Genomic DNA, 12,431 nt, shown 5'->3' on the forward strand with positions numbered 1-12,431 from the left:
GTGTATGAGGCTCAGATGAGCAGAGTCAACCCCCATTCGATCCTGTAGCTTCCCTGGAGGAAAACGTGTACTGGGGCCTAAACGTGTGCTTTTTACTGAGGTCAGGAACGTCTGTGGGTTCTCCATTGCCCACAGAACCAGTGCCAAGGGAGCACTGCACGGTTTTTCTTTTTCAGCCATTGCTGTCATCCTCTCCAACATGAATAGATATTAAGCCAGTCAGAAGTTGTGTCAAGGATGTTGTCATCTTATGTGAAAAATGTGTGTCTGTATGTGCACCTGTGTAGAACCTTATCTGTGCCCATACTTGTGTGTGTGTATCCCCATGAGGAAGAAGACCTTAGCTGTGTTGTAGGTTTCTCTGTATTACACACTAGTCTTCTCTCTGATATCTGTATTTAGTTTATCAGAGGTAGGTTTTCTTGAAAACCTCAGAACATCACTTCAGCCAATGCTTTCATTCATCTGCTGATCATTTCTTGAGGACTTTCTCTGTGTATTCAATAAATGCACTATTTTCAGAGATAGTGCTGAATAACGGACAAGATCCTGCATGAAGGAACTAGGTTCTCTCTCTCTTTATGTTTTATAAGAACAGCTAAGACTGCTGTAAATTAACTTACTTGAAACTTATTTCTATTTCCTATCTATTTTTCTGGTGCAAACTCATGAGCCAAGAAGAGAGAAAAGCGGAAAAAAAGGAAGGGAAAAAATGAGGCCTGATTCACTCACAAAATAGAGTTCTGAAAAAAATTTAGAGCTACCGGTTTGTATTGTGGTTTCTGCCTAAGTGTAGTCAAAACTAAGTGCAAATATCTTTAGTATGCTAAAATGCGGGGCCGTGGGAGGCTAGTTATGGAAGGATAGGGTTTCAGATTCTGACAGTACATTTTATAGGTCTGGTGTAATTCCCAGAATTACTCAAGTTAGCAGTCTGAAAATTGTCATGCATAAACATTTACATGAGAATCCTTTAAAACAGCATCGTTATCTCTCTTTAGTGACCCTCTTTCTGACAAAACAGTAAAAGTGTACCTAATATTACTTAAGTTAGTTGACCACAGAGATTAAGACACTATTCCCAGGGTGATTAAAAATCTACAATTAGAAATATAATGAGGGGAACCCAGGTCTCTTGATCCAGTAGTAGGCATGTTGGATTTTAGTTTCACTGCTGGGATGACACTTGTGACCACACGTGATATTTTCAGACAAAACGCATGTTGGTAGAGAAGATGGGCCACGAAGCAGTGGAGCTGGGCCATGGAGAAGCAAACATAACGGGCTTGGAGGAGAACACCTTGATCGCCAGCCTCTGCGACCTTCTGGAAAGGATATGGAGCCACGGCTTGCAGGTCAAGCAGGTAACAGTCCCAGGATGCCCGGATGACATAGCCAGTTAGGATCCCTGTTAGGAAACGTAACAAGAAGGAAAAGACATCATAAAAATTAAAGGATGGTCCTTTGTCACAGGATGACTGAAATGTGCCCCAAGCGTTTTAATTCTAGAAAAAGAAAGTATAACCCATAATTAGGAGGTGGTTTAGGGTTCTTTCCTGGTAAACAGGAAAGGATGAAACAGCACATTTCACTTGTAGAGGCCATATCCCCTATAAATTCCATTAAGTATCTACTTCTGTCACTGTTCAGGGAAAAAAAATCAGCCAGAATGAACAGTTCTTTACCATTTTAAGTTACTAGTTATTAGGGGTGGAAACCTCAAATGCTTTCTTTGCGTTTGTCCATCTAGTCTCCCTTTCTGGATTTTTTTTTCTGTTTTGTGCCTGTTTTCTTCCTCCTTTCTCTTTCTCCTTTTTGCCCCAGTTTTCTTTCTTCATTGCCATTCCATATGCTGCTAGAGCCTTTTAATTCCATGGTTACTAGCGTGGCTAGTATAGAAGGCCTAATTACATCTAACTAAGTAATAACCAAGCTGAAGTCAGCAATCTCTGTGCCTGCATTTCTGGCCTCTTGCTTCGTAGCTGCCCTTCTCCAGGCTGATGCCAGTTTTCTCAGTGAGGCAAAGGACGGATGACCTTGTTACACAGGGAGCAGGATGCTCAGAATGTCACAAAGCTGGGAATGGCTGAGCTTGAGTCTCCAGACTTCAAAATGGCCATTTCAGTCTGAATGGTTTTGATGAGAAATTATTTTTTGATAAATTATTTCTTATAAAATGAAAATTTTTATATACCTTGTACTTTCAGGGGAAGTCAGCTTTGTGGTCACATTTAATACAGTTTCAGGACAGAGAAGAGAAGCAAGAGCATCTTGCAGAATCGCCAGGTGAGAGTTCATTGATTTGATTGTTTTAAAAAAAGAGGTATCATTGGACCACGTGAAGAATCAATACTATATGGCTTTGTCTCTCTGTCTCTCTCTCAAGCTGAAACTTATGACATCTTGTCAGCAGTAGGGTAAAGTAAAAGGAGCAATATAGTTTATTAGCTGTGAGATCTGGGAAAAGTCACTTGACCTTGGTGATATGATCTTCAACTTCATCCACAAGTTAGAAAAAATAATATTAGCTATGCCAAGACAATGTTGATCAAAGGAGATAACATGTGAATTGTAAAGGACAAGTACAGCAGGTCTTTGAATAACCTAATTTCATTCAATATTGTTGCGTTATAACATTGATGAGAAAAAAAATCAGTTCCTGGCTGGGGCCAGTATCTGTGTGGACAGTTCTCCGGGGACTTTGGTTTCCTCCCACGTCCCAGAGTTGTATGTGTATGCGAGGTGAACTGGCTTGTCTAAGCTGTCCCAGTGTGAGTGAGTGTAGGCGTGAGCATGGGTATGAGTATGCCCTGCATGTCCAGGGTGGGCATGCCTGGCTGGTATCCTGAGCTGACAGGAGAGGCTCCAGCCACCCATGATCCTGAACTGGAATAAGTGGGTTAGAAAATCATCATCTTACTTGTTTTTATGAATCTTTCTTAAATCTTTCTCAATGTAGCTCACATTGACTTCAGTGTTTAATATTACAAGTGTTCTGGGTCTTTAATTAGAAATTTGGTGATATTTCTGTGATCAGAAATATGCTATAGGTACTCAATTATTGTTTATAGCCTCTGGTAAAATGGTTTCGTCATACATTGTTTCACTTCAAGTCACAATTTTTAAGAACTTACCAATGTTAAGTGAGGACTTCCTGAATATCTTACTCTCGCTAGTATTAAGGTGATATGTATACTAATTTTTTCTTAAAAGTTTTATAACCCTATTGGTCTTTCAGGGAAAAAAGCATGTATATTTGTCTCTAAAATCTTAAGGAGTTAGATTTCTTCTTCAGTTTATAAGAGGACATCACATGTTAGATGTGTCATACTTCTTTATTTAGCTCATTAGAGTTATATAGCGTTCCTAGACAGTCTTCCTACTATGTATTTTTCACAAGGAGCTTGCTTTTCTTTATGTAAAATAGCCATCTATTTCACAAAAAGTAGGAATAACAGTGGTAGGCTTACTAGAGATAAAATGTTTTATACTGAATCAGCTATTTGGGAAACTTTCCTAAAATTATTAATTTTTTTTTTGACATTCAAAAATGTAAAGCATATATATTTTTAAAAACTCATAAGCCAATCACTGGCTTAAGAAATAAAGCATTGCAAATATGATTGAAGCACCCTATTTCCATTCCCCTCTCTGCCCCTAGAGCACAATACTAACCTAAATATGTTGTTTATTGTTGAAAACCTAGTTTTTAAATGTATCCAGTGAAACAGCTAGAATATGAATTTGATACTACATTGCCCTAGAACAACTCTCAACAGTATGTTAAGGTTCTAATGTCCCAGAATGTAACTATATTTATAAAGATTGAGATTAAGTTTAAAAAGCATTTTCTAGTGTCCATCTCCTTTGCTCTTTTTCTATTGAAAAGTAAAACTGCATTGACATATGCCCTGAAACAGTCTTTAACACTTTAAAATGGTATTCCTAGAATATGTAGCTTTTCAGCCTGTAAGACCATAACCAAAGTTGCAGACTTTAAGAATAACCGAAGTAGCTTATCCTGATTAGAAAAAATAAATTCCTTGGAAGACATAGCCACTTGTAGGTTAAAAGGTTGGAAATCCATACTTGGTTAAAGAAGGAAGGTGGACACATTGGTTCCTGCACCAAAGGAGGCATGCGAGAATGTCCATCTGTTAGAGGGAGCAGCTGCTGGGCAACACCAGCAGCTTCATGGCGTTGGCTGGTCAAATGTTGGGAACTTGAACTGGGGACCAGAAACACAGCTGTTTTCAGTGGCCTTCAGTCAGTCAGTCAGTCAGTCAGTCAGTCAGTAGTGGGAACAGCAAAGCTCTGAAGTCAAAGATAAGAAATACCAGATGTGTCAAAGCTTCATGGGTTCACTGTGCAGCATTGTCAAGTGTTGATGAAGGGCTAATGAAATAAGAATGAACACGAGCTAAGTAAGGTTAAGATAAGCCATGTAGCTTTGGAAATCAAATTATTGTCTGTTTGGAGGGATGGGTTTTATAAATATTGCTTTAACACTTTTGATGATTCAGCCCATGAGGTTATGATTTAAAAATATGACAGTGTAAAAATATGTGAAAACATCGGTTTAAATATAAATTGTTTCATTATTGAGAAACTGTGTTCTAATTGTACAGAAATTCGCAGTTCATTGATTTTTCTGCTTTTAAATCTGGGCGGTTTGTTTGGTTTGGTTTGGTTTTTCAAAAAATACTTTTTGTTTGCCAACTGTTAAGCTTCCTAATTAATGTCAGTAAACAGTCTGCATTTTTATATAAAGGAAAGATTCTGTAAGTCCTTAGAGAGTTACAGTGGGTTTGAACACTGCTCTTTTTAACACTGAGCCAGGATGAGGCTAGATCATTACTGTTCCTTCAAGCAACACTAAGCAGGAGTCAGACATGTTAAGGTTGCCGAAAAATGGAAAAGGTCTGACTTAGCGAAAGAACCATAGCAGGGTAGACTATCTTAGTTTTTATTTTAATAGACTTTGCATTTTAGAGCAGTTCTCAGTTCACAGCAATATTGAGCAGATGATGTAGAGGTTTCCCATATACCCTCTGCACCACACATGAATAGTCTCCCCATTATCAGCATCCCCCACCAAAGTGCTACATTTCTTACAGATGATGAAATTACATTGACACATGATCACCCAAAGTCCGTAGTTTACATTAGGGGTCACTCTTGGTTTTGAACTATGGGTTTAGACAAATGTATAATGACGTGTAGCCCCCATTATAGTACCATTCAGAATACTTTGACCACCCTAAAAATCCTCTGTGCTCTGCCTATTCAGCCCTCCCGCTCCCTGTCTCCATAGTTTTGTCTTACCCAGAATGTCATGGAGTTGGAATCATACAGTATGCAGCCTTTTCACATTGGCTTCTTGCACTTAGTAATATGCAGTTAAGTTTCCTCCATGTCTTTCAGACTGTCTTAATTTTGACCTAGTCAGATTTTGACCAAGTTACTGCACCTAGTAGTTTGAAGTCCTGTTTCAGAGAAAGGATCTCAGAAAGAAATTGATCCTAGAAAGAGGACTGTTCTTGGCATATTACCTGAATGTTTCTACTTTTAAAGATGTCGGCCAGCTAAGACATAGGTGTTGTTTTTAAAACTTGCATCCTCAGACAAGGTTCCACTAAACTTTAAATGAATTTTTAAATCAATTGGCAGGAAGTGGGGTAGAGTTCAGAAAAGAGTAGACATGCTGCTTTTGAGTGGTTATTCCAGATCTAGCCCAAGAATTTTGAGTCACTCAATCATCCTATCTTCATCAGAAGTTTTTTATTAATTAACTTTCTTGCCTATAAACAATACATGGCTCTATAAAAACAATATATACGGTCTCTGCCCTCTGTACATTTACTTCCCATGCAGTAGCCCTGGATCAGACAGATACATAAAGGGAATTCTTGTGGCTAAGTATTAATCCACAAGTGTTTTATTGAAGGAGTAAGTAGCCTATTGCTTTTAAGTATCTTGGAATAAGAAATAGTAATAGAAGTACACGTTTAAATAGTTTATAAATTTCCCTCCAGAGTCACTAATGAGCTACTTTATTTGTTTCCTGTGGCTGCTGTAATGTACTGCCAACTGGGTGGCTCGAACAACAGAAATTTATTGTTTCATAGTTCTGGAGGGTAGAAGTCCAAAATTAGAGTGTTAGTGGGGGTGATTCCTTCTGAGGCTTATGAAGTCTCCTTCACAATCTGTCTCGTGCCTCTTTCCCAGCATCTGTTAGTCTCAAGAATTGCTCGGCCTATAGATAGCATTCTCCATGTCTTCACATCTCTTTTTCTGCACACATCTGTCATTGTGTCCAAATGTCCTCTCTTTATAATGACACGAGTCACAATAGATTAAGGTCCATCCTAATGACTTCATCTTAATTTGATCACCTCCAATGACCCCGTCTCAAAATAAGGTCAGTTTCATACATACTGGCGGTTAGGATTTCAGCATCTTGCTGGAGGACATAATTCAAACCATAACACCTATTCCCTATTCTGATGTCATCCAACTGTCCCATTAGCAGGTTATTCACAAATCTCTGTCTCCAGCCCTAGTTCTAGACATCCATCTTTGATGGCCCATTGGGATTTCAGACTCATCATATCCTAAAACAAACTCATTATCTCAGCACCTCTCTCTTTTGTCCCTATCAGGCTTTCTCTCTCCATCTTTTTAATGGCATCAGCGCCCTTCTTGCAATCAAACTGAGAAGCTAGAAAGTCATCCGTAATGTAACAGAAAGCCCACTGGACATGACATCAGAACACTCTGCCCGTTTTAATGAATATATATAATTGAGCCAGTTTCTTAACCTCTTTGAAACTCACTTTCTTCATTTGCAAAATTAAGATTAAGAAAGTTATAATTAGATAAGATAATCTGTATAAAACATTTTATATCCCTACTTAATACTGTTTTTGTCTCTTGAGTCTTGCTTACCCTTTATATTGGTTGTTAAGTCCTATGTTTTCTGCTACTGCCTAGTCTCTTCTTTGTTCTCTCTGACTTCCACTTGTCTTAGTTCATCCCACACACTGGCCTTTGGAATAACTTCCAGCTCATACCCCTATTTCTTTTACACCATCACACTATCACTCTAGTCGACTAACTGGAAAGTACTCAGGAGCATATCATTTCTTTTCAAGGTCCCTCCCACCTCCCTAGGATTTCTGTAAATTTCTAATTTGTCTTTTAAGCTTCTGCCATCTGGCTCTAAATAGTCTTACCCTCCTCAATGAATATTTGTTGAGCACGTACACTGTGTGAGCCCTCTATTAGGCCCAGAGGATCTAGGAAGAGGATATGGCTGAGCCTCAAGAGGCATATAGTTTCATAGGAATAATAGAAATGTGAAATTATGGTAAGTTTATGGTAGACACTCAGTTTTACAGGTCCTATTAGAGGAAATATCTAATAGTGTACCTAGAGCAGAGAGAATAGTCAAGAAAGATTTCACACAGAGGCAAAATTAAAGCTAAATTTTATTTTATTTATTGAGAACTTACTTTGTGCCAGGCACTAGTCTAAGTGTTTTACATCAGTTTGAATAAGGTAGGTACTGTTATTGTTCCCAGTTTGCAGATGAGATAGCAGACCACAGACAGGTTAAGTTACTCGTCCATAGTCAGTGAGCTGTTAGGTTCTCTGTCGGGTTTAAGAAAGACATGTTGTTAACTATTAAGCTATACTGCTCTCAATCTAAAGTGATAAATAGGCTGTAAATAAGAAAGATGCAGAAGTGTTAAAGGATAAAAGAACTTCCTTCAGGTTGGTCTGACCACATTTTCTTTGTCGTGGCAACCCCATCAGTGCACATTTATATCTGCCAAGTGTCAGCCCATCCTCTTTCACCAAGCACCAAAAACGTGTAGATCCTTATACACCAAAACGTTTCCTGTCGTGTCTTCCTTCAGTGCCAGCTGCAACTACATATTTGTGTTCTAGTGTTGTAACGTAGCCCACCAAAATAGAATGGATTCAAAAACTGAGAAAATACAGGTTTAATCACATCCTAAATTCTAACGGTACTGGTGTGCAGTTTGTCCCTTGAACAACGCAGGGTTGGGGCGCCAACCTCTCCACCCCGTGCAGTCAAAAATCCACGTATACATTTTGACTCCCCCAAAAACGTAACTTCTCATAGCCTACTGTTGACCAGAAGCCTTACCATTAACAAAAACAGTGGATTAACACATATTTTGTATGTTGATATGTATTATATACCACATTCTTTTAATCAAGTCAACTAGAGAAGAGAAAATGTTATTAATCATAAGGAAGAGAAAATTCATTTATAGTACTGTATTATATTTATCAATACCTTAAGTTGATATCATTTATTTACAAGATAAATCATCTGTCAGTACCTACATCAATATTGTCTTATACAAAACACCATAGATGTTATACGTATTACTAACACTAGACATCAAAAATGACAAAATGTGAAAAAGAAATATATACTTATTTACAAGTATAATGATTCATGCATTGATAATAAAGAAGCAACAATATGATTGCTTTATGAATAGCCTAGTGTAATCAATGCAGTGCTTCATGGTAGTAAGGAAATCTTCAAAAATGTTCCAGTGTATTTATTTTAAAAAATCCACATATAAGTAGACCTGCACAGTTCAACCCCATGTTGTTCAGGGATCAACTGTATTTGCTTAGTGCGATAGTACAATTTAATTTTCACTCGGAGATGGGAAAATAGAAATAAAGAGCACAGAACTCCATAGCCATCTCAAAGTGAGATTGAACACTCCAAATACGGTTCATTAACCAGTAATTGATTTCTTTACCCATTGCTATGTAAGAGAATAATCTTTCCTTCTTTTATAAATGTTAACTATTTAGGCTTCATAAGAGACTCATGGACATTATATTTCTAAATGTTCATTTATGGTCCTTACTTTTCATGATATACATACTGTAGTTTGGATTTTGAACTTTGAAGTAGAAACTTAAACCAGACTAGAAAGCTTAAACTCTTAGTTTTTTTTTTTTCTTTTAAACACTTTCAGGGTAGAGTAAGTCCTCACTTGACATCCTCAACAGGTTGTGCGACTTTAAGAGAACTGACAAATGATGAAGCTAGTTTTACCACAGGCTACTTGATAGAAACAAGAGTTAGATTCCTATGGCATCTCATCAATGTTATAATGAAACAATGTTATTCAAAGACCTGCTATATAGGGAAATTGTGTGATTGCAATTCATGAGCCAAGAGATGATTCACATACTTAGTAGCTTAATTTATAGACATTGTTTTCATGTAATTATGCCATGCAATTAGAATGAATAACTTTAGGAAATGACTGGACCTTATGGCCAAAATTTGCACACATTGCATTATTTGCTAAGTGAGCTTTTGTGATTCATTTTAAATTTACAGACACAGCCCTAGATTAACTAGAAAGAAAATAGCTGGTTTGCTGTATTAATAAAGTAGCAACATTCTGGGAAAAGAATCTGAGATTTTCCTGCTGTCTTCAAATTTTGTTTTTATTAAAGTAGTTTCAAAATATTAATTGTAGAATGTAAACCAGGTAAGTTTTTTTGTCCTTACTGTTATTTTTCTAATGTTTTGCTGATATTCTTTGATATAGTTGCCCTGGGACCAGAAAGAAGAAAATCTGACTCGGGAGTTATGTTGCCAACACTCAGGGTCTCCCTTATCCAAGACATGAGGTATTTGTTATGTGTGTTAGCATGTGGTGATAACTTTGAAATATTTATGGTTTTCACTTAATTTGCTCAAATGATTCTGACTATGTGTGTTTTTTGCTTAGATATTCTCAAGATAACATTTTTATAATCTTGTTTATTTTACCTTTATGCTATTATATATTTCCTGATGTTAAATCCAAAGAGAAAATGTGGCTAAGAAGAGTTTTAAAGCATCTCTAAGTTATTTTATAGTTTCTTTGGTTTAATTTTATAAAACCTCCTTAAATACCTGCGGCCTATAGATATAGACCCAAATATCTGCAAATAATGACAGCTTACTTGGCAGAAAAACTGCTGGCAGGTAGATTTAATTTGAAGCAAATGCAAATCTGAGGATTATCACTGCAGTTCTGCTGGTTTTAGAAATCATCAGAAAGTATCAGGATATCTAAAAAGGTTTATTGAATAAGTAAGGCAGAGGCTTTTTTCTTTTAAACATTTTAGGTATAATACTTAGTCAACTCTTAAAATATGTGGGTTTAATATGAATGATATAACATAACACATAACTTTTATTTTATGGCTTATTGCTTTATGAATATTAATTGATGTTTATTTGATTTGTCAGATACTTGCAATTGCAAAGCATAATGTTTATGAGTGACAGCATAGTATTGCAGTAACACATCCTGGCTTCACCATTTACTAGCTGTGCGACCCTAGGCAATATTTGTAACTTTTCTGTCCCTTAATTCCCCATCTCTCAAATAGAGAGAAAAACAGTTGTCTATCTTATAGGATTGTCATAAAATTAAATGACTTAGTCTATTACTGCGAAATGTTTCAAGAAGTACTTGGCTTATAGTAAGAGTTCAGTAATGTTGTTTTTTATTATCTCTATATCTTTTTTTCATTTTTAATTATTTTTTCCCTTGCATTTTTTAATTAATTTATTTGGGAGGGGGGGTGACATTGATCAACAAAATCTAATAAGTTTCGAGTGTACAATTCAACAGTTAAGTCATATATATTACATAGTGTGTTTACCACCCATAGTTAGATTTCTTTCTGTGACCACATATTTGACCCCTTTTACTCCATCTGCCTCCCCCCTCCCCCCTTTCCCTCTGGTAACCACTAATCCACTGTCCATGAGTCTCTGTTTGTCATGTTTGTTTGATGCTTTTAGATTTGTATTCCGCATATACATGATACCATGTAGTTTTCAACTTTTTCTGTGTGGCTTATTTCACTTTGGATGATTATCTCAAGGTCCATCCATGTCGTCACAAATGGCACTATTTCATCTGTTCTTAAAAATATGAAACATTTCACGAATTTGTGTGTCATCCTTGCGCAGGGGCCATGCTAATCTCTGTATCGTTCCAATTTTAGTAGATGTGCTGCTGAAGCGAGCACTATATATCTTAAATGTCATTATTCCTTGGTAGATGAAATGTAGTTGCCCTCATGTGGTTTATGATCCCTTTTGATGGTCAGCATAAGAGGAATAGTTATAACCTTGGGAGCTTTCTTAATAGAAACATAAAAACTATAGTCTGGTTACATAAGATGCTAATATTAGCGGAAGCTCAGTGTACAACATTCTGTACTACGTTCACATTTTCGTAAGTAAAATATTTCAAAATAAATCATATATTTTTTTAGCCAGACCTGGTACAAAGTAAATGTATAAGAGCTATTATTATAGATATATAGAGCTAGATAGCTTTTCAACTAGGAGTTGATAAGTACAATTCTTGGTAAAACCGCTGCTCACCTATTCCATTGAATGGTAGATCAAGGAGCTGTGACCTCTCTAAGCTCCTAAAATTTTTTACCTGGATTACATCGTGGTCCCCCTATATGACTATTCTAGGTACCTCATATAAGGGGAATCATGCCCTTTACATTCGGTTTATTTAACGTAAAATGAAGTTATTGAGGTTCATCCATTTATAGCATGTATCACAATTTCCTTTCTTTTTAAAGCTGAATAATATTCCATTGTATGTATATACCACATTGTGTTTTTCCATTTATCTATTAATGGACATTTGAGTTGTTTCCACCTTTAGGCTATTGTGAATAATGCTACTATGAGCATCAGTGTACACATATCTGTTGAGTCTCTGCTTTCAGTTCTTTTGGGTATGTACCCAGAAGTGGAATTGCTAGATCATATAGTAATTCTATGTTTAATTTTTTAAGGAACCATCACACCATTTTCCACAGTGGCTGCAACCATTTACTATTCCTACAAGCAATGCACAAGTGTTCTAATTTTTCCACATCCTCACCAACACTTGTTATTTTCCGGGGTTTTTTTTGTTTGTTTTTATTTAAACACTAGCCATCCTAATGGGTATGACTTTCCAGTTTCTTAAGGCATACATAACCATAGGTCTTCATAGACGTGCTAGAGTCTTCAGCTTTCTAATCTCAGAAACCAAATCACTAGTAAACCAAAATGTAATCAGATTCTCTAAGATAGACTCTTATTAACCAAGAGACTTACTTCAAGTACCAAAGAGAAATGGAAAAATAATGGGCTGAATTTGGGTCATCTGTCCGCTCTTGTCTAGTCATCTATGACCAGGTAAGGACCGGAAGCCAGTGAAACCAATTTATCATTTCCCTAACAAGATAACTTGATATTCTTTCACTGATGTGGATAGGCTCTGCTTGGAAGCTGGATTAAAATCAGAAGGCTTCTCGTCCTCCAGCTCCAAACGAGTGATCCTCATGCT

The 12,431-nt window shown here is 36.8% G+C and overlaps 1 protein-coding gene and 1 non-coding gene across 7 annotated transcripts in view; one reads left to right on the plus strand and one right to left on the minus strand.

Moving 5' to 3' along the window:
* The window catches only part of DENND5B (DENN domain containing 5B), a 135,197-nt gene that overhangs the window by 100,236 nt on the left and 22,530 nt on the right, over positions 1-12,431 (plus strand). For all 6 annotated transcript variants that reach the window (XM_016152058.2, XM_016152055.2, XM_036236684.1 and 3 more), the window contains 3 exons: positions 1,212-1,364; positions 2,208-2,286; positions 9,621-9,702. In XM_016152058.2, coding sequence (XP_016007544.2) covers positions 1,212-1,364; positions 2,208-2,286; positions 9,621-9,702 — 314 coding nt within the window. The remainder of the gene's footprint in view (positions 1-1,211; positions 1,365-2,207; positions 2,287-9,620; positions 9,703-12,431) is intronic.
* On the minus strand, positions 10,997-11,100 carry LOC118614431. The gene has a single exon (XR_004956037.1). It is a non-coding gene; the product is annotated as a U6 spliceosomal RNA (small nuclear RNA).

Source organism: Rousettus aegyptiacus, unplaced genomic scaffold (assembly GCF_014176215.1).
Source record: "Rousettus aegyptiacus isolate mRouAeg1 unplaced genomic scaffold, mRouAeg1.p scaffold_m13_p_2, whole genome shotgun sequence".
In the NCBI taxonomy this organism is placed as follows: domain Eukaryota; kingdom Metazoa; phylum Chordata; class Mammalia; order Chiroptera; family Pteropodidae; genus Rousettus; species Rousettus aegyptiacus.